This window comes from Coenobita brevimanus, chromosome 114 (genome assembly GCF_032717465.1).
Source record: "Coenobita brevimanus isolate Jiangsu-jjx chromosome 114, ASM3271746v2, whole genome shotgun sequence".
Classification (NCBI taxonomy): domain Eukaryota; kingdom Metazoa; phylum Arthropoda; class Malacostraca; order Decapoda; family Coenobitidae; genus Coenobita; species Coenobita brevimanus.
The window spans coordinates 6,666,985-6,691,989 of NC_137067.1; the positions used below are offsets into that span (position 1 = coordinate 6,666,985).

General features: G+C 41.2%; 1 protein-coding gene across 1 annotated transcript in view; it reads right to left on the reverse strand.

Annotated features, from left to right (window-relative positions):
• Positions 1 to 686: 686 nt before the first annotated feature.
• Positions 687 to 25,005, reverse strand: part of LOC145418456 (uncharacterized) — a 30,527-nt gene continuing 6,208 nt past the window's right edge. The window contains exons 3-9 of the mRNA XM_080286873.1: positions 22,134 to 23,130; positions 20,468 to 20,700; positions 18,245 to 18,391; positions 16,339 to 16,475; positions 15,201 to 15,264; positions 1,988 to 2,061; positions 687 to 897 (exon numbers count right to left, since the gene is read on the reverse strand). Coding sequence (XP_080142999.1) covers positions 687 to 897; positions 1,988 to 2,061; positions 15,201 to 15,264; positions 16,339 to 16,475; positions 18,245 to 18,391; positions 20,468 to 20,700; positions 22,134 to 23,130 — 1,863 coding nt within the window. The remainder of the gene's footprint in view (positions 898 to 1,987; positions 2,062 to 15,200; positions 15,265 to 16,338; positions 16,476 to 18,244; positions 18,392 to 20,467; positions 20,701 to 22,133; positions 23,131 to 25,005) is intronic.

Sequence of the window (25,005 nt, forward strand, 5' to 3'; positions counted from 1 at the left end):
AGTGCAGTTATAAGAAAATAATAACGATGTATAATTCTGACGAAAATAAATGTCGGGCATGTTCAGAAAGTCACAGTAATACAGGAGTTTCAGTAATTGACATTCAAGAGGATTTTTTTTTTTTTTTTAATCTAAATTTGAGCTGCCTTTTCCTTCTGTTCACCGTAGTCTCTCGACGGTTCATGGACTACCTGGTCAATGTATCAGAGAGAGAGAGAGAGAGAGAGAGAGAGAGGATATTTGACCGATTGATTCCTTCACTTTTTACCATTGCTAAGGGCATTGTATTTTCTTTATCTCCAAATCATCCTTCACTTCTGTCACCAAGGCCCGCATTTTCGTTGGTTAAGGAAGCTCCCTGACACCTCTTCCTAAGCAATTTATATTGTTTATCATTCCTTACCATCCTCTTCTGTGTCGTGAAAATCATTCAAATACATTCAAACTCAGCTTAAATAACAGTCACCTTGATAATAACCAACCGTATCCAGAAATAAATCGGCAAGGAAAAGGTGCCAGAGAGCTTCCTTAACCGAAGAGAATTCAGACCCTTGTGTTTTGACAGTTCATGGTCTGTCAGTCTGAGGATAACACAAGAATTTCATCTCAAAATTACCCACATAGTTTTCCTAATGTATTTTACCTTTTAGTCCTTACATTCACTGGAATCTCTTGACCCTGATGGACTACCTAGAAGATGCGTCCATGAGGAGGGACACTTTCTGGAAGGCGCTCATGATGGGCTTGTGGGAGAGTGTGGTGGTGTCAACGTGGCAACGTGGATACTTAGCCCCACAGTCTGACCCGTCCTGGCCATCCCTTGCTGCCTTGAGGTACCGGAAGAAGCGCAGGATCCTCTCGTCTGACACTTTGGGTTTCCGTAGCTCTTCCATCGTTCTGAAATTCCAATACGTGATTAGGTTAGTGGAGGGGGTTGCATTATTGTCATCATCATCAACAGCAGTAACAGCAATTTCTCTGTTTTGATATTAGGAGAGTGCTTAGGTTTGCGTGGTTTTTCACCATCATCAACATCATCATCATCGTCATCATCATCATCATCATCATCAACTTCTCTGCTTTGAACTGAGAGGCATATTTGGGTTTGCGTAGTTCTTCTTCATTATCGTCAGCAACATATTCATCATCATCATCATCATCATCATCATAACTTCTCTGTATTTAATCGATATGGTCGTTTAGGTTTGCAAAGTTTTTCCTTCATCATTATCATCGTTATTATCATCATAACTTCTCTGTTTTAAATTGATTTGCGTGTTTAGGTTTGCATAGTTGTTTCATCATCATCATCATCACCATCAATTTCTCTGCTTTGAACTGACATGCACATTTTAGGTTTGCGTAGTTCATCATCATCATCATAACTTCTCTGTTTTGAACTATATGCGTGTTTAGTGGTGCGTAGTTGATCCATCATCATCATCATCATCATCATCATCATCATCATCATCATCATCATCATCATGTTTTGAATTTATTTCATGTTTGGGTATCCGTAATTGTTCCGTGACCTGAAAGAATAAAGAAAATTTATGTACATGCATTTGTTCCATATTTCCATTGTTCTGAATGTACATGTGTCAGCCATGTAGTCTGTTATAATCTAGATATCTTGATACACACACACACACACACACACACACACACACACACACACACACACACACACACACACACACACACACACACACTAATAATTTCCTGTACTGTCGTGCTTCTATTTTCACGCTGATTATGCAGTGTGAATAACATAATAAAAGGAACTTCAAAAAGCCTTCCAACACATGAAGTTTTTAAGCTGACGCGTGACGATGTTAAAATATATACAGCTTGACTTTTGTTTGGTTTTATATAATAAGTAATGCTTCGAGTTATAAAGAAAAGTCATGAATTCCTCCACACTTTCATTTTAAGAATACCTATAAAGATAAAAGGAAAGCCCAGTAAGAAGGAAAATAATACTCACACAGTCAGCTGTCTAGATAAGAAGTCACTGAAGGGAGTGAATACTTCTGGGGTTTTGTAGATATTACACACAACCTGAAAAAAGAAAAAAAAGATTAATGACTTCCTGTTCAACTATATTTCTGCTTGTCTGTCACTCAGTCTATATACTTATACCAATCAGTCAGTCGATGAGTATGTCTGTCTACCACCCATCAGTCATTTATCTATTTACCATCTATCTGTACGAGTATGTGTGTATGACTATGTATGAAGTACGTATATATGTATCTATGTAAATCTGACTCTTTATCTAAATATCCATCTATCTGTGTCTATATATCTATCTAGCTATCGCCTAACGTCATAGCCATGGTAATGTATATCAACAAAACATCTAATCTAACAGCAAAAGGGATTTTCACACAACATTGCTTTAACTCTCGTAATTGCACTATCGATAATGCAAAAAACTTACTATCATATGTATTTTTTTGTTCTTCAGTATCGTGTTTTACGTTGCATTGGAGGCTTTGTAGCATATTCATCTTAGGTATTTATTTTACAGATACGTCCATGAGCAAAAGTTCACCGACAGTCCTCTGCTAGTATTGTGTCCTGCCTCCATAGTATTCATTACATCCCAAACAACAAACTATCCTTCTTTCTCAGGCTCTATTGCTGTGTACATCATATTGCAGTCACATACAGACAGTTCCTGTAACACCTCCCATTGTCATAACCAGGAGGGCAGTGTTGGTGAACTATTGCGCATGGCTGTACCGTGATAAGCTAAAGTTCGCTGATACTTCAATAGCAGGTGTGGTAATGGAAGTCGTGTGTGTGTGTGTGTGTGTGTGTGTGATTATAAATATGACGAACACATAAAGCAAATATGGGAAGAAAGATGTTTGTCTTTTAAGGAGTGAAGATATGCAAACCAGGACACAGTGCTGGCTGAGGAGTGTCATCGAATTTTTTCCTATGGATGTGCAAGAGGATAAAAATGTGTTACATACAATATCAATCGTTGAGGAGGGCGTGTCGTGTCGTCTCTTATGACTTCTTATACAACTATTTCCATTACCGATTGACCCATTCAGTCCAGGCACGTTGTTTATCTCCAGACAACTATATCCAACATCAACACCAACACTAACACTAACATTAACACTAACACCAGCACTAACACCAGCACTAACACCACCACCACCATCACCAACACCACCACCAACGCCAGCACTAACACCACCACCACCATCACCAACACCACCACCAACAACAACACCAACACTAACACCTACACCAACACTAACATTAACACTAACACCAGCACTAACACCACCATCAACACCACCACCATCACCAACACCACCACCAACACCAACACCAACACTAACACCTACACCAACACCAACACTAACACTAACACTAACACCACCATCAACACCACCACCACCACCATCACCAACACCACCACCAACACCAACACCAACACTAACACTAACACTAATATTAACACCAACACCGACACTAACACCAGCACCACCAACATCAACACAAACACCAACACAAACACCAGAACAAACATCATCATCATCAACAATAACATCCACTCCTATTTTACCCCATACAAACAAGAGCGTAGGGACCCAGGGCTAGGCTTTTATTCCCGACATTTAAGGCAAGGGTGATCAGCTTCGCAACCCCTGAGTGACAAAACGCAAGCAGGAAATCCCGACCATTCTCAGATGGAACCACACGGGCTTCATGCGGCTGAAGCTTCTTAACCCACTAAACCACCAGGCGTGATATGCTTATAAACAGAGAGACAGACAGACAGACAGACTGACTGACAGAATCAACAACACCTTTTTGCTTTAGTTCTGCGTCAGTTTAAAAGGTACAACCTATTATGCACAAAGTCTTTGAATCTGGGGACATTTCATAACAATATGCTCTTGCTATCTCCAGATGATACACTTCGATATAGCCTTAATTAACCTCTTCATAGGTAGCGATCTTTCAAAGGTTCAATAAATCATCTGGTATTAGTTTGAGTAAAAAAAAAAAGTACATTATTGGACTGATAGGGAACGGCAAACCCCTTGAGTTTGCACGAGGCACGTTTTGTTTTTATTTTATGCTGTTACTTTATTACTTCGAACAGATTATTTTATTTAACTTAAGAAATGCCTCTCACACTGAAGGAGTGCACTAAGGCTGTATCTAACCCCCCCAGTGTTAAAAGTATTCCCTGTGTTTAATAAAATCGTCTGGAGGTAGCAAGATTAATTCAAGAAGCACATCACTGCACTGAAACGGTTTTCACTTAAAAGCTCATAGTTTTTACACACCGGGTACATTTCTGCTACGATACGGATTAGAAACTTCACACATTTTGCCGAAAGAATTAGCAGTATATATGGCGTCAACAGTTACGAATTACAAAACAATCTGATCAAACTGGTCGTTTCATAATATGTTTTACAGGTCTAGCGTACCAGTTAAAACGTACGAAAAATCTTGAAATTACGTGATAATGTAGTCGATCTCTATCATCTACACTGCAGCGCATTTGCTCTAACCTGGTAAATATCCCATACCTTTTCAGCCGGTTAATGGCCAAGCGTAACCAAATTGGAGGGTTAAATTGACTATACCCATTTCAATTTATCTTGGCTTAAAACTACCCTTTCCATCTGGAATGCTGAGTTGTAACAATAGATTATCACTTAAATATAGTGTAATCACGAAGAAGTGCTGTGAAAAGGATTCAGAGCCGTAGTGTTGTCTTATTCTGCCTCTGAGCTACGTGGAAATGCTGGAAAAAGATAATACTGTTGTCCAAGTTACAGTGAGTATAGCAACCAGGGAGACTCAGGCCTGCCTCATAACTAAGCTTCGTCGAATTTCATGGAACCACCATATATTATTCAAGATTAGGGAGAGAAGCGCTTCTGTCAGGAGAAAACAGGCCAACAATAGTGCAACGGCAAATACCTGTAACCTCGAATCACATTTTACCCCTTCGACGCGTACTGGCCCGAGGTTAGGCTACTGTAGTCCATTATATAAGCGTAGGTAACCAGCCAACCCTCACTGATAGCATTACTTGATCGAAAACCGTCCTGCCACTTCCTGGAGATCTAACCTAAGGAGGGTCGACACTCGGACTGGAACTTTCTAACCACTAGAGGACCAGGGGCCAGTGAACTTTCCAATAACAGAGAAACCGCTAATGACAAGTTGCAAACATGCTGGTTGCACTCAATGAATAATATTTCTTTTTTCCTGTACAGACAATTAGCTGAGAGTTCTGTAAGTACGAGCAGTTTTCAAGATTCAAAGGCAGAATATTCATACGCGAAACTAAATTAACTTCGTGCAAGACTTTTGGTGCTCGAAGTACAGTATATTATGTACAGCCGGCATTAAAAGTCCTAGCGCCTCTACTGGTTTTCTCTCCGCGAGCTTTAAAGTCCATCGTAGTAAGTCTTCAGGTACTAACACGGATGGCATTGATATGTGGCCGGATATTTCATCAGCGCAGGTTGCAAAGGATTAAATACGCTAATTTTCAAAGTCAATGGAGAGAAAAACAAGAGAGGTGACAGGACTTTTGATGCCGACTCTACATCACATGCAAGTGGTCAATTTTATTCGCATGAAATCAAAGGACTGAAAAGTTTAGTGTTTACAACTATCTTTTGGTGGTATTTATCTATGAAATGGATACGGTCATCATATCCCTCTGTCTCTAGCAGTCTGTCTATACATATGTACATAAATTATATACTCGTACATGCAGAGAGAGAGAGAGAGAGAGAGAGAGAGAGAGAGAAAGAAAGAAAGAGAGAGAAAGAGAGAGAGAGAGAGAGAGAGAGAGAGAGAGAGAGAGAGAGAGAGAGACGGGCATTACGAAGCATATTCGGTCTCATCCCGACATGCTTTGCCCTACAAGAGACCACTACAAAGCTGAAAAAAAGTCGTCTGGCGTCATCATGAAAAAAACAAAATATTTCTCCCATCAAGAAGGGGTTAGGTATCGGTGCACATCAGACAGCGACTCCTAAGCCGTCCCTCCCACCGGCTTGGTTAGATGTGGGTCAGTGGGTCGGGTGGCTGGACACCATGTGGTCGCAGCATCACATCTCACCAAGGTCAGTAGGGGGCAAGGATGGGCTGTCAAGGCCCAAGGGGGAAGCTTGGTGGCTCGGTCGGTTTGGTACTGGCCCCGCGATTGGAGGACACGCCTGACATGGGTTCGAGCCCCACTGACTACTGTGAGCTTGTAGGATGGAACCTTAAAACTAACGTCCTTTCACAGCATTCATATTAACCCAACCTACTACCATTGTCTTAACCGTTCCACTGTCTACTACCACAGTCTTAACCGTACCACTGTCTACTACCACACTCTTAACCGTACCACTGTCTACTACCACAGTCTTAACCGTACCACCGTCTACTACCACACTCTTAACCATACCACTGTCTACTACCACACTCTTAACCGTACCACTGTCTGCTACCACACTCTTAACCGTACCACTGTCTGCTACCACCATCTTCTGTTTCGCCGTCTGTACTTTGTGTCTGTCTGTCCTTCCTCTTAACTCTTTATTACTTTACTTTTGTCTAACACAGAATTGCCCAATTAGAAGGCGCCAGAATACCACTATGTACACGAATCTCTAAGTGTGATATTATTAGTAACTCTGAAGATGCAGTGTCGCCTATAGCTTAGCGATTTATTTTCCACTTTACACCTCAGTATCCTCCTGTATTTTACTGATGCAAACTAAATCGATAATGAACCGATTTGAGGAAGGAAAAAGAGGGGAATACAGAAGAGGAGGTGGATGGATTGTAAGAACGAATATCGGGGAGAGAACGGGTTGATGGAGGAGAAGGTGAACGCCAGAACTGTTTGAGAAAGACTGGTCAAACACATACACCCCAAATAGAAGCGGGAAAAGATGAAAGAAGAAGAAGAAGTAGAAAAAGAAGAAGAAGACAATGGTGATGATGATGATGATGATGATGATGATAATGAAGAAGAGGACAGAGAATGTGTATGTGAAATGAGCAATGTAAGTCACTAAGGATAAGTGCTACGAAGCTTTCCATCCCGCCTATAACAGACAAAAATAATTCCTATTATACATGGAATATCACATTACTGATAAAATCCGTAGACTTATCGTTGTGTTTCATGCAGCCAGCCATCAATATCTGGCACTGGATCACTTTGACTACTTTGTATGTTTAAATTTTACGCGATAAATTCAGGGTTGCTCAGGGCCGTATTCCATAGCAAAAGTATATCAAAGGAGTGGATGGTATGCGCCCCACCTATCAGTTACCTATCGCTGTGGGTGGGAGAGAAGGAATACTTTCTCTGTACTCTTTGCGTGTCGTGGAAGAAAAATGGTGTGGGGCTGAAATGGCGGGAGGGAGAGGGTGTGGAAAGCACCACTTCCTCGTGCAACTTTCAAAGCACGACAAACCTACATCCGGTAATATTACGGGGTGACTTATAAAGACTGAACAACTAGAAACTAACTAAATATCTACTGTGTTGCGGGGACAGGTCATTCCGCTGGTGTAGGCATGCGTGTAAATTTGCAGTAGAAAAGTTATATATGTTGCAGAATAGACACTGATAACGTTGCCCGGGCATTCCCAACAACACACAAGAAAACGCCTGATGCAGTGGAAGGAAAAAGTTATGAATGGGCCGCTCAACATATAATACTATAGCTGTTTACCTTAACCTGGCCCAGATTTCCATCCTTTTGCAGCTTATTTCACAGAGCCTAGTAACTGAATAAGACAATGCTGTGTATCCTTTCCATCGCACTTCTTCATGACTAGCATCATATTCCAGCGCTAATCTCTTGCTGCAACTCAGTAATCAAGATGGAGATATGGTAATTTTAGATCAATTTTGAGTGAAAGGGGTACAGCACATGGTAATCTCATGCTTCTTGGACTCACAACTGGATGCATGTAATTAGTGGGCATAAACTTAATTACAATATTCAAACCTTCCAGACAAGAAGGTTGATGATTCCATACTCGTTTTACTCCGGCTTGACCTAAAGTTGCCTTATCTCCATCTTGAATGTTGAGTTGTAACAAGAGATTAACAGTAGAATATGATGCGAATCACAAATAAGTGCTATGGAAAAGATGTAGAGCCTGAGCATCATGTTTTTCTACCACTCATCTGTATGAAATAAGCTACAAGAGGACGAAAATCTTGGCCAAGGTAGGTTAAAAATGGTATAATGTTAACGGAAACATCAGTAACACACCCATCCTCCTATGACACTCTCAGAATAAAATCGACTGGTGTGAATTAAAAGAAAATACTGGGGTTAACTAGACCATGAGAATAGTAACACTTTGAGGATCCTTTGACCCATCTTAGCTAAATAAACTCCCCAGCTGAATAAACTCGTCTGGCGTAAACTATAATAGACTGCTAAAGTAATTTCAACCATGAGATTTACGCTCAGAGAGAGAGAGAGAGAGAGAGAGAGAGAGCAGAGGAAGGGTTAACGGCAGGTAGACGGGAAAGTATATCTAGGGGGGGAAAAAATTACCGACAAAAAAGCTAACCCCGATTTAGGAAAGGTGGGCGTTGGAGGTGAAGAATAACCCCAGGCAAAAATAACTCACACGACTAACGGTGCTCTAGTCTGGTCTCTCGCTCTCACCCCGCCTGAGAGAGAGAGAGAGAGAGAGAGAGAGAGAGAGAGAGAGAGCAGGTTAGCCTATACATACAAGATAATACTGACTCCGACAGTGCAGGTGCGTCTTTCCAAAATTTTACTTATACCGCTATTTATCTTTTTTTTTGGCAGCTTACGAATGACTTTTCGGAGAGAGAGAGAGAGAGAATATCTTTCTAGCACACGCACATCCGCTATGTTACGGGATATTGTCTGACCTCTTTTATTATCGCACATTAAATCTTTGAAACAAATCTCGCGTTTTTAAAATCAATCTTGCAATATCTAGACAACTTGGCTGAGATTTCCGTGCAATTTACTTTAGGTTACCTTGCTCTTACACGTTCTAATAAGAAATATCTCGCTCTCTATTGAACAACCGACTGTGATTTCTTTTCCTCCCTTCCCCGATTTTTTTTTCTTTACGGCCTCAACCAGTTCACCACAATCTTCATGAATCCTTTCCTTTGTCCATCTATCCCTGGGCCTTGAAACTGTGACAGACCTGACAATTTTTTAAAAGTAACTCAACAATATTAACCACTTTATTCGATGGCATTTAGTTTTCTATCTCTACACGATTTTATTCAGCTTAGAGTAACTTTCTGGAATTGAAATGTTTAGGTAGCATCTCTTACACCTTCGACTGCGACTTACATATTATGAATTACGTATCAGCTAACGTCAAACAGTTTTCTGTCTATGTATCTATTGCCAGACGTCTCAGTCCCGTAAGGGGTGGTCACAAACAAACTGCCTCCATATCGCCCTGTCCCCTGCCATTTCACTGCCCTCCCCCCCAGCTCTCACCCCCCTCCCCACTCCATCCCTCCATCTCATCCTTGGTTTCCTCCTCCCTCTCCCTCCCCCCCTCCAACTCACTCACATACACTCTCGTCGTCAGTCTCTCGCTCTCCATCCTCTCCACATGGCCATACCACCTCAGTGCATTATCATATCCCTAAATATTAACGTTTTGGCAGAGAATAAAAAACATCCTATTATAATACGAATATCTTTGCTTCATCATCTTTTACTATTCTTGTAGTTTCTTTCTCTCGGGACCTGTCATGGAAAGATCATACACACTTCCTTGCTACATCCGCTTCCAAGAGGTTAGACGTGACAAGAAGACTCAACATTTTTTTATTTTTCAACATATGCTGTAAACCTTTTTCATTTTGTCTAGGCTCCTACGATAGTCAAGACTTTTTTTTTTTTTTTTAAATCATATGCTGTAAACCTTTTTCATTTTGTCTGAGCTTCTACTATTGTCAAGACTTTTTTTTTTTTTCAACATATGCTGTAAACCTTTTTCATTTTGTCTAATCTTTTACTATAGTCAAGACTCCGCTTTTTTTTTTTTTTTTTTCCAACATATGCTGTACATCCTTTTCATTCTGACTGGGCTTCTACTATAGTTGATTAATTCTTACCTAGAGGAACTGTCTCACTCCCACAACATAACTAAGCTGCGATTGCGTGATATTCAATAAGCCTTAGTTATGAAGTAAAAGCGAATCTCCTTGGTAGCTAGTCAAATGTAACTACACTTTGGATGTTATCTGAGCTGAAACGGGTTAGGGATTTTTGCCAAGTTATAACAAACACGCTACAAACGACTTTATCAAACTACAGGAAGAAGAGAAAAGAAAAAGATTACGTAATGAATGGGATTGATCAAGACTATGGCCGGGATTCTCGTAAGTTAAGGAAGCCCGCAACACCGTTTCCTAAGCGATTTATTTTTAATATTACACCTTACTGTTCTCTTCTGTCCCGTAGCAGTCCTTCAAACATCACCATACTCTGCATAACTAACGAACAAAAGGATATTAATCACCCATATCCAAAATAAATCGCTAAGGGAAAGTTGTTACGGGACCTATATCTTATCCACCAGTCCGATAAGCCTCTCGTCAGTTTTCGTTCACTTAAAATTGGCTGAGATGTTCGTCCTTTTGCAGCCTACTTCAAACGCTCAGTGAGAGAATAAGGCAGCACTACGACTCTGCAATCTTTTCATAGCACTTCTTCGTGACAAGCATCCTATTCTAGTGTTAATCTCTTTTTTTGTAACTCAGCATTCGAGATAGGGAGAGAAATTTTACGCCTAGTTTAAGCCAAAGGAGATTAGTCGTTGTAGTAGTAGTTGTACTTGTGACAGTAATAATAATAATAATAATAATAATAATAATAATAATAATAATAATAATCCATCCATCCATCATCCAATCCTACGTTGCCCCATGAGGAGCCCGGGGCTAGGCAGCTGGTCCTGACATTTAAGATGAGGGTGACCAGCCTCACTCATCCCCGAGTGGCATTACGTGAGCGATAAACCCCAACCATCCCTTGGATATAAATATTCACCGACTCAATCCGATTGGAGTGCAATAATATCCCACTAAGCCATCAGGCGCCAAAATTTGGTTATATGGTTACCACCCAGCGCACTAAATGGTTTCCTGGTGTACAGGAAACCATTTGGCTTGTCACTCAGTGTAGAGTCACCCACAGGCAGAAAGAAGAGCAAAGAATGAAGGAAAGAAAGAAAGAAGAGGGAGTGTCAAGTCACCCGTAGGCAGAAGGACGAGGAAAGAATGAAGGAAAGACAGAAGAGGATGGAAGGAAAGAAGGATGGAGGAGAGGAAAGGGCAGACACCCGAGAGCAGCATTACATCGAGTGAGTGGATGGTGAGCGCCCCTACTTACCACAAATAATAATAATAATAATAATAATAATAATAATAACAATAATAACAATAATAATAATAATAATAATAATAATAATAATAATAATAATAACAATAATAATAATAATAATAATAATAATAATAATAATATTAATAATAATAATAACAGATTTTTCCGTAAATACCAGTTCACTAAAAAAAACAACTAGTGACATCTTAGGTGGCGTCAGGATGGCTTAGTGTGCTGGTGTGGGCGTGGGAGTGACAGTGGGAGTAGGAAATGAATAAATACTAGCGATAAGACATTGATAAAACTAACCCGTCCCCACAAAAGACAAGAAATCCCCCAGCAGAGTGGCAGAGGAGCGCTATATATGGACCATCTTGTATGCCAGCGAAGTGAAAGGGTTAATGACCTGAACCGTACCACTTCTTTGGAGGAAAAATGCATCAGGCGCCAGACGTGATGGCCCACTGGCTCCAACACACACACACACACACACACACACACACACACACACACACACACACACACAAGCATAAATCGACCAGACAAATAAACACACACACATACAAGCATATACAAACGAACACATATAAACACACACACACACACACACACACACACACACACACACAAGCATATACAATCGACCAGACAAATAAACACACACACATACAAGCATATACAAACAAACACACACACACACACACACACACACACACACACACACACACACACACACACACACACACACACACACACATTACATCACTGACTGGCTTATACCGTAGCATGTAAAGGTGTGTGGCACATGCGAGGAGTGCTAGTCCTCAGGGAACGGACTTTCTATTCTGTGGCCAGAGTTAGTAAAAAAAAAAAAAAGAAAGAAAGAAAGAAAACACTCATGAATTTAGTCTTTTTCTTTTTTTGTTAATGGTTTTTACTCCTCCAGAATTTTCACTCCTGGTACTGGAGAGGACGCCTTCATGTGGTGGCACTGATATAACTGTGTGGTGAAGCTACCCGGTTATACTAATGTTGCTCAACTCCCACCCTATCTCTCAAAAGGAGGATGGTGGACTGCATGAGAAGGACAGGTTAAGCCTGCAGCCCATTCGGTTCACATTTAGACGAACCCCCATCTTTGCCAATAAAAATACAATAGCGAAAGTCGTCCATCTTTTCACAGTCTTTGAGATTTCGTTTCATATTTTTTATCATTTAAGGCTAATTTCTAATATAAAATCGTTCAGCAAATACGTAATATTATGTCAAAGTAATTTTTACACGATATTCATCTGTTTAAAATGCGATTTGCACTAATACTACAAAAATTATCAGTGTCAATATTTCCAGCTTCCTTTAGCTTCAAACTCGCAAGTGATCAGATGCGCCTGATCACAAGCACGTTCTAGTTGGTGGTTTTGTCTTGGGATGAAGCTACCAACATCGAAAACTTGGAAGGCAATGAATAGGTGTGTGTGTGTGTGTGTGTGTGTGTGTGTGTGTGTGTGTGTGTGTGTGTGTGTGTGTGTGTGTGTGTGTGTGTGTGTGTGTGCCTCTCTTTTGCTTCTGCATCCTACCTACACCATTTTTAGTAAATGTAAAAAGTCATGATGTTAATGTTGATGGTAATGATGATGGTGGTAGTGATGATGATCAGTCTGATGACAATGTACATGAGTGGTGATGATAATGAAGAATAATGATAATGGTCATAATATTGGTAATGATGATGATGATGATGATGATGATAATGATTATGGATAATAATGGATAGTAATGATGACAATTCTGGTGAGAAACTACGGCGGTGATGGTAATGGTGGTGGTGGTGGTGATTGAGATGATACCGATGATGATAATGTATTTTTCAGGCTCTTGGATTTAGGGTTTAGACATTGAAGGTTTTTATTCATAACTGTAACACAAGCATAATTTGCACCCTCTTTTTAACGTGGCAATCGAGGGAATGACTCTATAAGACAGGCAATATGAAGGACAGTTTTGTGAGGATAGTTTAGTGTATGAGGTGGAGCCGAGAATATTATAGGCTTGACTGATGAGTGGATGGATATGTGGTCTGCTTCACTTATCACTCTATGAGCAGTTCTTCGGCTTTTGTATCTTCTTCTTCCTGTTCCTGAACCCCTCCCGTCCCCAACTGTAATTAGTTGGGAAGGTGCTTTGTTCCTGCTTTTGAAACCTTCCCGTCCCTACTGCTGTTAGTTGGGAGGGCGTTTTATTCTAGTTTTTGAAACCCTCCCGCCCATAACCGCTAATAGTTGAGAAGGTACTGAAGAGGGCCACCTTCACGCCGTGCAACCGATTATCCCCAGCTATAAATGTGCCCCTAGCTCCTTCCCTATCTCCCGGAAAGAAGATGGCGGAATGCAGAAAAGCAGCTCCAGACTGCAATCAGTAGGATTCACGATCAGATGAGCCTGGGGCAACATCAACAATAATAATAATTACAACAACAACAATAACATCAGCAATAAACAGAACTACAACAACAACAACAAAGAAGAAGAAGGTTAACACGATGATGGTGGCATTCTTTTGTGTTAGGTTGAGCGAAATGAAAAGTACACAGCGTCATCGAGTTAAAGGCTGAAACAGTGTAAAACTACAAAGGAACACTTATATGGCGCTAAATCCGTGTCCTGCAGGTCTAATACTGAAGCAATGCTTAGCACCCCAATAGGAAGCATTTAAGAAGTCGTCTGACCTTGCCCTGTAACCTTGACCTTTGACCGATTGTTTTTAAAATCGAGCCGCTTATCCATGCATAACCCTCAACATTTTTAACAGTTTGGTCCAAATCAGATCACACTGAACTAACGGTTGCCCTTTGACCTATTATCCTTCAAATCGAATCACTTCATCCTTGTCTGAGCCTTTATCCTTCCACTAAGTTTGGTCAGAATCGGATCGAAAAGGCTCGAGTTATCCTGTTTACACACGGACACACAGGCATAAACACACACACAGAACACCCCCTCTACACTCACACAAAGAGGACGAAAATTAATACACCCCCTTGGCCACCGCGCGAGGGTGTACCTGATTTACCAATATTTTCGTATATGACTATGTTCCCCTTTGTGATTGAGTGTCGTTGCAGCAAGTAAGAAACAAGGAATAAAATGCTAATTCCTCCTTTTCCTCCTCCTCCTCCTCCTCTTTCTTCTTCTTCTCCTCATCCTCTTCCTCATCCTCCTCTTCCTCATCATCATTCTCCGTCTCCTCTTCATCATCATCACAATCATCATCACCATCAGCATCACTATCATCACCATTATACATATCATCACTATCATCATCCTGACCCATGTTCCCATTTATTGATGAGATATTAGGGTTCCGATGATAATGCTGTAATAAAGGAGGTGACAGCAGTGGTGGTGAGAGCGACAACGGTGCTTGCGATAGTGATGAATATGGTAGGGAGGATGGTGGTGAAAGTGATGAAGGTACCGGTGACAGTGATGGTTATTTTGGTGAGGATGGTGGTGAGAGGTACAGGTGTTGGTGCTGGTGATGAATATGGTAGGGAGGATGGTGATCGCGATGACGGTACTGGTGATAGTGATGGTTACGGTAGGGGGGATGGTGATGAGAGATACAGGTGCCGGTGATAGTGATGAACATGATACGAAGGATGATGATGACAGTGATGACGGTACTGGTAAGAGTAATGAATATGATAGGGTGAATAGTGGTGACAGTGATGAATAGGGTAGGGAGGATGGTGGTGTAGGCTACAGTACAAATATTTAAACAATTTACCTGTTCTCTGCAACCCTCGTCGTCCAACTTAAGCTGATGGAAGATGACGTCAATGCGGGACAGTCTGGAAAAAAAAACGAAAAAAATATCAGCCACATTTTCCGATGAACACGGCTCAGTCTTTCACAGTTTACAAATCTCCTTGGTTGCTATTTGTTTTCTGAAAAATTATTATATGTTACACACCTTTATCATACGTCACAGTCTGGGAAAAAAAATATATATATATATAGTCAGTCTTTCCGATGAACACGTCTCAATTTTCACAGTATGCAAATCTCCTTGGTTGCTAATTGTTTTATGAAAATGTATCATAATGTTTGCGTTTTTTATCATTCCCTCTACTTTTTTATGAAGTGCTTGGCGGCGGTATGAGTGAAGGGAAAACAAGGAAACTTAATACACAGCTTTCGGTTACATATGAAGAAAGCTTGTGTCAGGTGTCCATTTACGTGGCCTAGGAGACGTAGTAGCTCTTCTCTGGCGATTTATTCTGCATGTTACAGCATTATCTTTTATCCTGTTATCATTTAATATCGACCACATGTGCGTCAATATTTTACAAGAGGATATTGAGGTGTAATGTGCAGAATAAATCGCTAAAAAAGATTTGCTCCGATAGCCCCAATCGCCTTGAAAACATCTCGTGAGCTCGTGGTCTCGTCGGTTAAGGAAGTTCCCTAACACCTCTTCCTGAGCTATTTATTATTGGATATGGATGGTTAATATTCTCTTGTATGTTATTCATGCAGAGTAGGGCGATAGTGAAGGATTTATGTAATACACAAGAGGCCAGTAAGGTGTAATTAAAATAAACCGCTTAGGAAAAGGCGTTAGGGAGCTTCCACAGCCAACGAGAACACGGGGAGTGGTGTGTTAGCCAGTATGGAGGTTAATGGATAAGATGCTTGTGATTATAAGGTGTTTACAAGTGAAAAAAAAGTGTATATATAAACGTTCTTATTTTCAACATCAGCTCAAAAAAGTTTAAGAATATTGCTACCTAGATTTGTAGAAAGAATTGAGAGTAAATAAGTAGTTGGCAGGTGTTTGGAAATATGAGTTGGTGGCTACGTGATAAGTGACGAAAAAGTATAATGAGTCCTAATATTCAGCTTAATGTTAATTCATACATTACCTAGAGCCGTAGAAGGGGTCCAGAGCGTAGACTGGCAATGGGGTGGTGGTGGTTGTGGTGGTGGTGGTTGTGGTGAGGACGGGGTTGCTATTTGCCGCGTCTGCAGTCACTTGTGGTTTTGGCCCGAGTCCGAAACCCTGGCGGAATAATAATAATAATAGTAATAATAATAATAATAATAATAAGAGTAGTAGTAGTAGTAGTAGTAGCAGTAGCAGTGGTAGTAAGGATGTTGTTTATGCATTATATTCCTAGGTATCTAACGACACGTCTCAGTATGGATGTGATAAGTTATTTTACCCAGGCAACTGTAGGACGATTTTTTTTTTCATCTCGAGGTCATTCTACTTGTGTGTGTGTGGGGGGGGGGGGCCTCAGCTTCATCTAAACGTATACTCAGTGAGCTGTAATAAAGCGGGCACTTCAACCTGGCGCTCCCAGAGATCTTTTGCTGAGCTTGTGTTTAAGAATCGTATATTTTTTTAGATGCATAAGGTGAGTAAAGGGTATAATATTTGGTCTGATGTGAGAGGCTAGATTACAGTGAGGATATAGTGGATGAAGTTTCAGTGTTGGTACTAGAGCAGGGATGGGTGATTATAGTCTTTTCTCTTTAACTTGGTCTAAAATTGCCATCTCCTCGTCTTGAATGCTCAGTTGTACCATTAGATTAACAACTAGAATACGATGCTAGTCACAAAGAAGCGCTATAGGATGAATGTGGAGCCATGGTAGGTTTTTTTTTTTTTCCCGACACTGAGCTACACGAAATAAGCTGCAAAAGGACGATTATCTAGTCCAAGTTTAAGTGAACAGAGTATTGAAGATAAATGGGTCACGGCTGTCTCAATTAACCACTGGAATGCTTGAATTTTCCACAACTTAACAAAAGAGTATGGATTTAGACTTAATAAAATACACAGGTATGTTTATGGCAACGAAAAGTGTAATTATATTTTTACACCTAGCTAACCTAAGATTTCTATTATGCAAGGAAGCAGGAACCAAGGCCAGGAGCCGGCAAATTGTTTCCTCCAAGAAAAAACAAAAACAAGATAACAGAGAGCAAAATTCAAGATCCGTTCATTTCGAGATACAATAGGCATGAAATGTATGACCTAGGGCTATATTCTCGCCGGTTGAGGAAACTCCCTATCACCTTTTCCTAAGCGATTTATTTTGTTTATTACACCTTACTGTCTTGATACGTGTTATATAAATCCTTCCAGTATCGCAATCGAATAGGTAAGTAAAAAAGGACATTAACCAGCCATATCCAAAAATAAATCGCTAAGGAAGCGGTGTTAGGGGGCTTCCTTAACAGACGAGAACACGAGTTTTTGTTGTGAAAGGGATGTTAAAGTAGCTTGCATAAAGGTGTACTTCCCCATAAAAATAAATAAAAATAAATCGCTGAGAAGGAGGTGTTAGGGGGCTTCCATAACAGAAGGGAATATGGGTTTTTAAGTGCTTTCAAAAGGATGCTAAAGTGGTTTGCATTAAAGTGTACTTGCCATAAAAACGACACACTTAGGGGGATTTCAAGAATTTCTTAGGCTGGGTGAAAAACATTCTAAATAGAGGAGCATGTGGAGTGTTGGTTATTTATTTACTTTGGTTTATTTATTTATTTATTTATTTATTTTTGTTATCAGGTAAGAGTATATGTATCAGCTCAGAAAAAGGTGTGTGTGTGTGTGTGTGTGTGTGTGTGTGTGTGTGTTTTGCTGTCTATGTGTATATGTGTGTGTGTTGGTGCCTGGGTATATGTGTGTGTGTGTGTGTGTGTGTGTGTGTGTGTGTGTGTGTGTGTGTGTGTTTATGTGCATGTGTATATGTGCTTGTGAGCGTATGGGTTTTATGATGCAAGTAAGAGGTCCAACATATATAACAGAAGCAAACTTACCTGTGGACGTCGATGCTCCACCACTCTCACATGCTCAGGCGGCAGATTATGTCTAACAAGGTCTATGTGTCTCGTGGAGGAGGAGAAGGTGGGGTCGCTCGGCACTCTCTCCGGCGGCACTCCCTCAGTCCCGATCAGTTTCGCTGGCTGGAAGTTAGGTTACGTTACAGATTAGTTCAGAGGTAATAATGAGTCGTATTTTTCTGTGTTATTTATAGTTTTCAAGTCTCTGTTCGAGGGCTTATTTTTTGTTCTATTCGCCTACTAGATATTTTTTTTTTTTTTTAGTCTTGTAGTAAAGGAGTTAGTGAAGTAAAATCTAACTCCTCCAGCTCCAAAAATTTCTTTATAGTAAATAAGAATCGTAGAATATTTCAGGAATAAAATATGAAAGAAGTCCTCTGGGTGAAGGCTTTGTTCTGTGTTATTACTGAGTCGCAATCCCGTTGGCATCAAAGACTTCGTTACACTCTTTCTTTACCGATTTATTTTGCTTGTTACAGATTCTTATCCTCGTCTAGGCTACTGATATAAACTTTGCCGATATATAAATAACATCTATCTATCCATCACTTAATCTTTCATTACCCTGTTTGGAACATGGTGTCTTGGGACGAGAGCGGGTAGTCCTGACACATGCTTAAACCTTAAATCGTAAAGTGGTGTGTAAACTAGTAATTGATGAACGTCATTTTAGAACGTTTGTGGGTATTATGTATGGTTAGCCAGCATTCCCAACTACAGTACCCCAATGCAGTCAGCAACTATATGGCAAACATTTTCCATCTTCATCATGTACTTCATAAATTATTGAAGAAACTAAAAGGACTCTGCATTCCACTTTGGGATCTAAAGCCATTTAGACGAACTGCTAGTTTTTTATTCTGTTTATGCTGCCTAGAATCGACTTTAATCAGCTTTGGGGGGGCTTCTGAAACTGGAGGAGAAGATAACCCACACACTGCCGGACGCCTTCTTTATGTGGAAAGAAGTAAATGTTGAGACCGCAAAAATATAATATGAAAGACATGATTGCAGTGAAGGCATTAAGATGTACTATGCAAAACAAAATTAAGCAAGAGGTGATATTAAGTCTATTCTGTCTACTGTACTCGTTTCACTCTAACCTGGCATCAAATTTACATCTTTTCATCTTGAACACCGAGTTATAACAAGAGATTAACACAAGTATTAAAGCTCAAATCACGCAAAAGTGCAAAGGAAAAGATGTGAATTGTGGAGCCACAGTATTGTCTTCTACTGCCGACGATCTGCAAAAGGGCGACAATCCCCGCCAAGTTAAGATGAAAAAACTACAGAATATTACACAATGGCGGAGGCGTTCACAAAGATTTTTTATCCCCTCTGTACTGCGATGGAAAATACAAGACGTTAAAAACAAAAATAACGTTAATCTCTTCAGTTCAGGGATGTTTTTTCACATGCTATTCTTTCTTTTCTACAGACGATTCCATTCGGCTTTGGAGTGTCATTTTTTAGGCTTGAGGGGTACTGCAGTCTTGATTAACCGCTTCAGCACCATAGGGATTTTCTTTGTGGCGTACAAGTATATTCGACTGGGTAGCAATGATATACTAAAATATGACAACTACTTTTCAGAATCTACAAATGACTTAATTCTTGCTGTCCTCAGACGGCTTCACTTAATCTAACGAGAACTCTGACCGCGAAGGTGTAAGTAATAAACTCATTAACCCCCTTCACAGAGAGAGGTCTTCCCTAAGCTGAATAAAAATCGACAGATAATATTAAAAACGTAATACAAAAAACGTCACAGTACAGAATAGACTACCCTCTGCAGTCCCAAGATTTTTTTTTCTTTCTTAATTTTTGGTGCAGCTGAACGATTCATTCTAACTATTGGGAGTTAATAGAGAGGCTTTATCTAACCCTTCAAGTTGCCAGAGTCTCTCCTGAGCTACACTAAATCGTCGAGAGATAGCAAAAACATAAAAAGATAACACTGCAATGAAGGAGTTTGTTGCGGTTGTGGCCCCAGACTTATCTACGTGAACCCAGTGAACTGCAGGCTGCCCTTTCCCTGCAGTCCACCATTATCTCTTTCGGGGGATAGGAAGAGAGTAGAGGGACTTTTGTATTGGGTAGGTGGGCCACTCGTTTGTATCAGTGTCACCACGTGAAGGCGTCCCTCTCCAGCGCCATTTTAGGTGGATAACGCAGCTAAGAAGTATCATATCTTACTTCAGGCAGGTCTTGGCTGAATGAGTGAGATTCCTGGTGTCTGGGTGGCCGCTTCAGTTCAGGCAATGGTTTCTTGACTTCAGGAGGGGGTGGGAAAGGCTTGGTGGGGGCGGTGACGAAGGAGGATGAAGTCACCACACGAACGGACTTCTGTGTGGCCGTTCTGAAGAAGATGGCCGGCTGTGGCGTAGTGGCCGCCTCAGGGGTGGGTGGTGCGTGTGTCTTAAATACATCTGTGCACGAAAATATGTAATGGGTGATTCGGAAAAGTCTAGAAAAACACACACACACACACACACACACACACACACACACACACACACACACACACACACACACACACACACACACACACACACACACACACACACACACACACACACACACACACACACACACACACACACACACACACACACACACACACACACACACACACACACACACACACACACACACACACACACACAAAATTATATATAACTTTCACTAACTCTCTTTCAGTCCTGCCTAAGTTGAGTAAAATTGTTTTGAGATAAGACTAATGTAAAACACGTCACCGGCCTGAAAGGGTTAATCATATGTCGTTTTATATATAGTATCGTCACAGATATTGCTTACTGGAAGAAAAATATTAACAGTTCTAGACCTATATTCACGTAGGTTGAGGAGGGTCCCTAATACCTCTTCCTAAGCGATTTATTTTGCCGAGTCCTTCTTACATTCAATGTAATTTACTTATTTAAGATACCACCATACAGAGCACAAAATTAAATAGCATACAAACTGATATGAACCATTCGTATTCAAAAATAAATCACTAAGGAAGAAGTGTTAGGGAGCTTCCTTTCTCAACGAAAATACAGACCCTAGGCACCTCCACTTGCTGTCAGCAGAATAAAATACCTTGACATAAAACGAACAGAATGAGTTGTCCCGACTTTGAGAGGGTTTATGGTACCAATGTTAATGCTTTCAGCCTCCTATGACTCACTCAGCAGAATATTATCATTAGATGGAACAGAATACCAGAATTATCTCCACCATTAATGAGTTAGTTACTGGAAGAGATTATTTACTAGAAGGAGCACATTATTTACTGGACGGAGAAATATACTTGTGTCTATCTGGCTATCTATTGCCAGACGCCTTAATCCCGCAAGGGGTGGCCACAAACAAATTGCCTCCATGTCGCCGTGTCCCCCGCCATTTCACTGCCCTGCTCCCAGCTCACACACCCCTCTGTCATATACCTCTCCACTCCATCACTCCATCTCATCCTTGGCCTCCCCTTCCCTCTCTTCCCCTCCACCTCACTCACGTACACTCTCCTCATTAGTCTCTCACTCTCCATCCTCTCCACATAGCCAAACCACCTCAATGTATTTCTCCTAACGCTTCCTAAATAATGCTTACTGAAACAAACTACTTACCGGAAGGAACAGAATACTTGTTTGGAAAGACATGTTACGTATTGGAAGGAACATTTTACTTACCCGAACGGGTCACCTACTGGAATGAACAAATTACTTCCTGGAAAGAACAGCCTACATACTGGAAGGAACAAATTACCTACTGGAAAAGATACCGTAAGCTCCGTAACTTACTAGACGCATAAAATTACTTACTGGATGAAACAGAAAACTCGTCAGAAGAAATTACTTACTGGAGGAAACGGGTGAAATTCTGAGCGTGGTTGTTTCAGTCGGTGGTTTGTGTTGCGCTACGACGGGTGGGCCAGGGATGGGCTTGAATCCGCCGGAGGTAGGTAGTGCGCCTGAGACGGACGCTGGTTTGACAGGTGGGGCCGGAGTTCCCCTGATTTTGGGCACAACATTGTCTTGCTTGGGCGGCCTGAACACGGGATGGGCTTCGTGTATCACCGTTGAGGCACTGCTGGTTTGCCGCTTGACGTTGTTGTTGTCTGGTAGTGGCGAATCTGGCTTTATGATTGGTTTGAAGCCTGTTTCTGTGGTAGGGATGCTTTCAGTGGTAGGAATGTAGACTGGCTGTGGACTTGGCACCCTCGAAGTCGGTCGCGGTCGCACTGTTGTGGTTGTTGTCGTGGTGGTCACTGCTTCAGGCCCGTGTATTACCTTGAAATGGCTGTCTCCGCGGTGGCCCTCCTTCTGAAACGTTCCAAAGGTGTTCGGGTTTTCATTGTTAGGGCTCCGTCCAGCAGGACGCTCGGCGGGAGGGGGAGGTCGACGAACGGGAGGCGGGACGTTAACCTGCGTCTGCGGTCGAACCACTTGAAGCTGCGGGCGCTTGGGTGGGACGGGACGCTTCTGTAAAACCTGTCGTGGGTTCTGCTGGGGGACGTTTTGGTTGGGCTGTCGACGTCTTTGCTGCGGTTGATTTGGTTTACGTCTACGTACGTTACGACCAATAGTACTTCCCTGGCCTCGGGTTGGTGGTGGTGGAGCTTTGACTGGACCGGGAGCTACCTTTGGCTGCTGCTTCGGTTGGCCTTGTGGGTTATAAGGGTAATGTTTGTCGTAATAATCCTTGTACTTAAGGTACCACTGATTGTACCACTGTGCATAGTTCTTCTGGTACTCCAAAAATTCCTTGTCTACCTGCTGTTTTCGAACTGGACGCTCTCCTTCTTCTCTTCTCAGCTGTGGATTGCGGACGAAAGGCAGGCCGGGAGGTCGGAGGCGCTGGGGAAGAAGAAAAAAAAGACACTGGTTATGTGTTTGGTTAAGTGGATGTGATATAGAAGTAGGAGAAGTACATTGAGGTGGTTTGGCCCTATGGAGAGGATGGAGAGCGAGAGACTAACTAGGAGAGTTTATTTGAGTGAGATGGAGAGGGGAAAGGGAGGGGTAGATCGATGATGAAATGGAGAGATGGGGTGAAGAGGTATATGAGAGAGGGAGGTGTAAGCTGGCGGGAGGGCAGTAAAAGAGAGGAGGACAGGGCGACATGAAGACGATTTGTTTGTCGCCACCTCTTACGGGGTTAAGGAGTTAGGCAATAAATACTGTAGATGTAAGTCTTTCTTGTGACGATCTTTTATATTATCAAATTCACAATAAATTACATGGAAGTACGTGAACCTCTTAAGCCTCTCACTCCTATGGTGTATTTTGCCTTGTATTCTTTCTACCACCACACGATTTTATTCAGCTTGGGCGAGACTTATCGAACTGAAGGGGTGTTGTAGCCTTCATTCAACTCGTCCCAGATAAAGATAGGCAGTTTAAGGTGCAGTAAAATCGTTAAATTGTTGCAAAAATAAATATAAATAAATAATGATAATGATTAAAAAAATAATAATAATAATAATAATAATTATAACGGTAGTAGTAGTGGTAGTAGTAGTAGTAGTAGCAGTAGTAGTAGTAGTAGTATAAGAAGAAGAAGAAAGAAAGAAAGGAAATAACCTAATCGAAAAGCTCATCCCCTTCACAGCGATGACGTATACGTGTATCCTTGCTATCTTTAGACAATGGCACGTATTCTTGTCGAATAATGAAGGTCCTTAACACCTTTTCCTAAACGATTTATTTTGTTTCTTATACCTTACTGTCCCATTGTATATTATACAAATGCTTCCATTACCTCCATACTCTGCATGAATCATGTACAGAAGGATATTAACCAACCATACCCAAGAATAAATCACTGAGGAAGAGGTGCTAGGGAGCCGGTAAAGAGGCGTATCACCTGCAGTCCGAAAAAGTCTCCCTTATACTAAATAAAATTCTAATCTGGTGCTGAGAATTAATTAAAAAAATAAAAAGCACTGTAGCGAATGGGTATCACAGGGAGGCCAGAATGTACAGCCCACATCAAAATTCCTGTCCCTGTCCTGCTTTTCTCACCATGAACTTTGAATAGCAGTCTTGTAACACCACAGCAGACCACACTGACGACAATGATCGGTGGCCAAGGTTATCAGTGCCGCCTGCTTTTCAAGGCCCACACTTATTCACGAAATCCATGGAGAGAAAAGTTGGAGTGGATTTGGAGACAGGAGTTTTGATGCCGACTGTACTTCTGAATCAAACTGTCGGATTATGTAAGTTGGGATTAAAAAAAAAAAAAATGCATGTATTTAGCAAGGATTTTCCCTAAATATTTTTGATGCTCTGATCTTAATGGGAAGGAATTCTGCTTGATCGTTTGTTTTTTCCTACCTTAAGGCTCACTTTAATTTGGCTATAAGGAGTTTGGTACTTGTAGAGACGATGCTAAAAAGGCAGCAATTGTATACATAACCTAACATTCACGCCAGTTTGGTTTGAGTTGTTTGGCAGCTGTATGAGTCATGTGAAATGTATCTGCAACATATTTTCTACAGAACTTAAAACTCGTTCTCCTTTGCTTGTGGAGTGTTTGCTAATGGTATTGGTCAAGACAACGGCACAAAAAAGCAATCATATGCAGAATCCAACCACTTTAATCCTATGCTGAAATGTCTATCTATCTAGTGCCAGACGCCTTAATCCCGAAAGGGGTGGCCACAGACAAATAGCCTCCATGTTGCGGCGTCGCCCTGTATCCCACCATTTCACTGTCCTCCCCCCAGC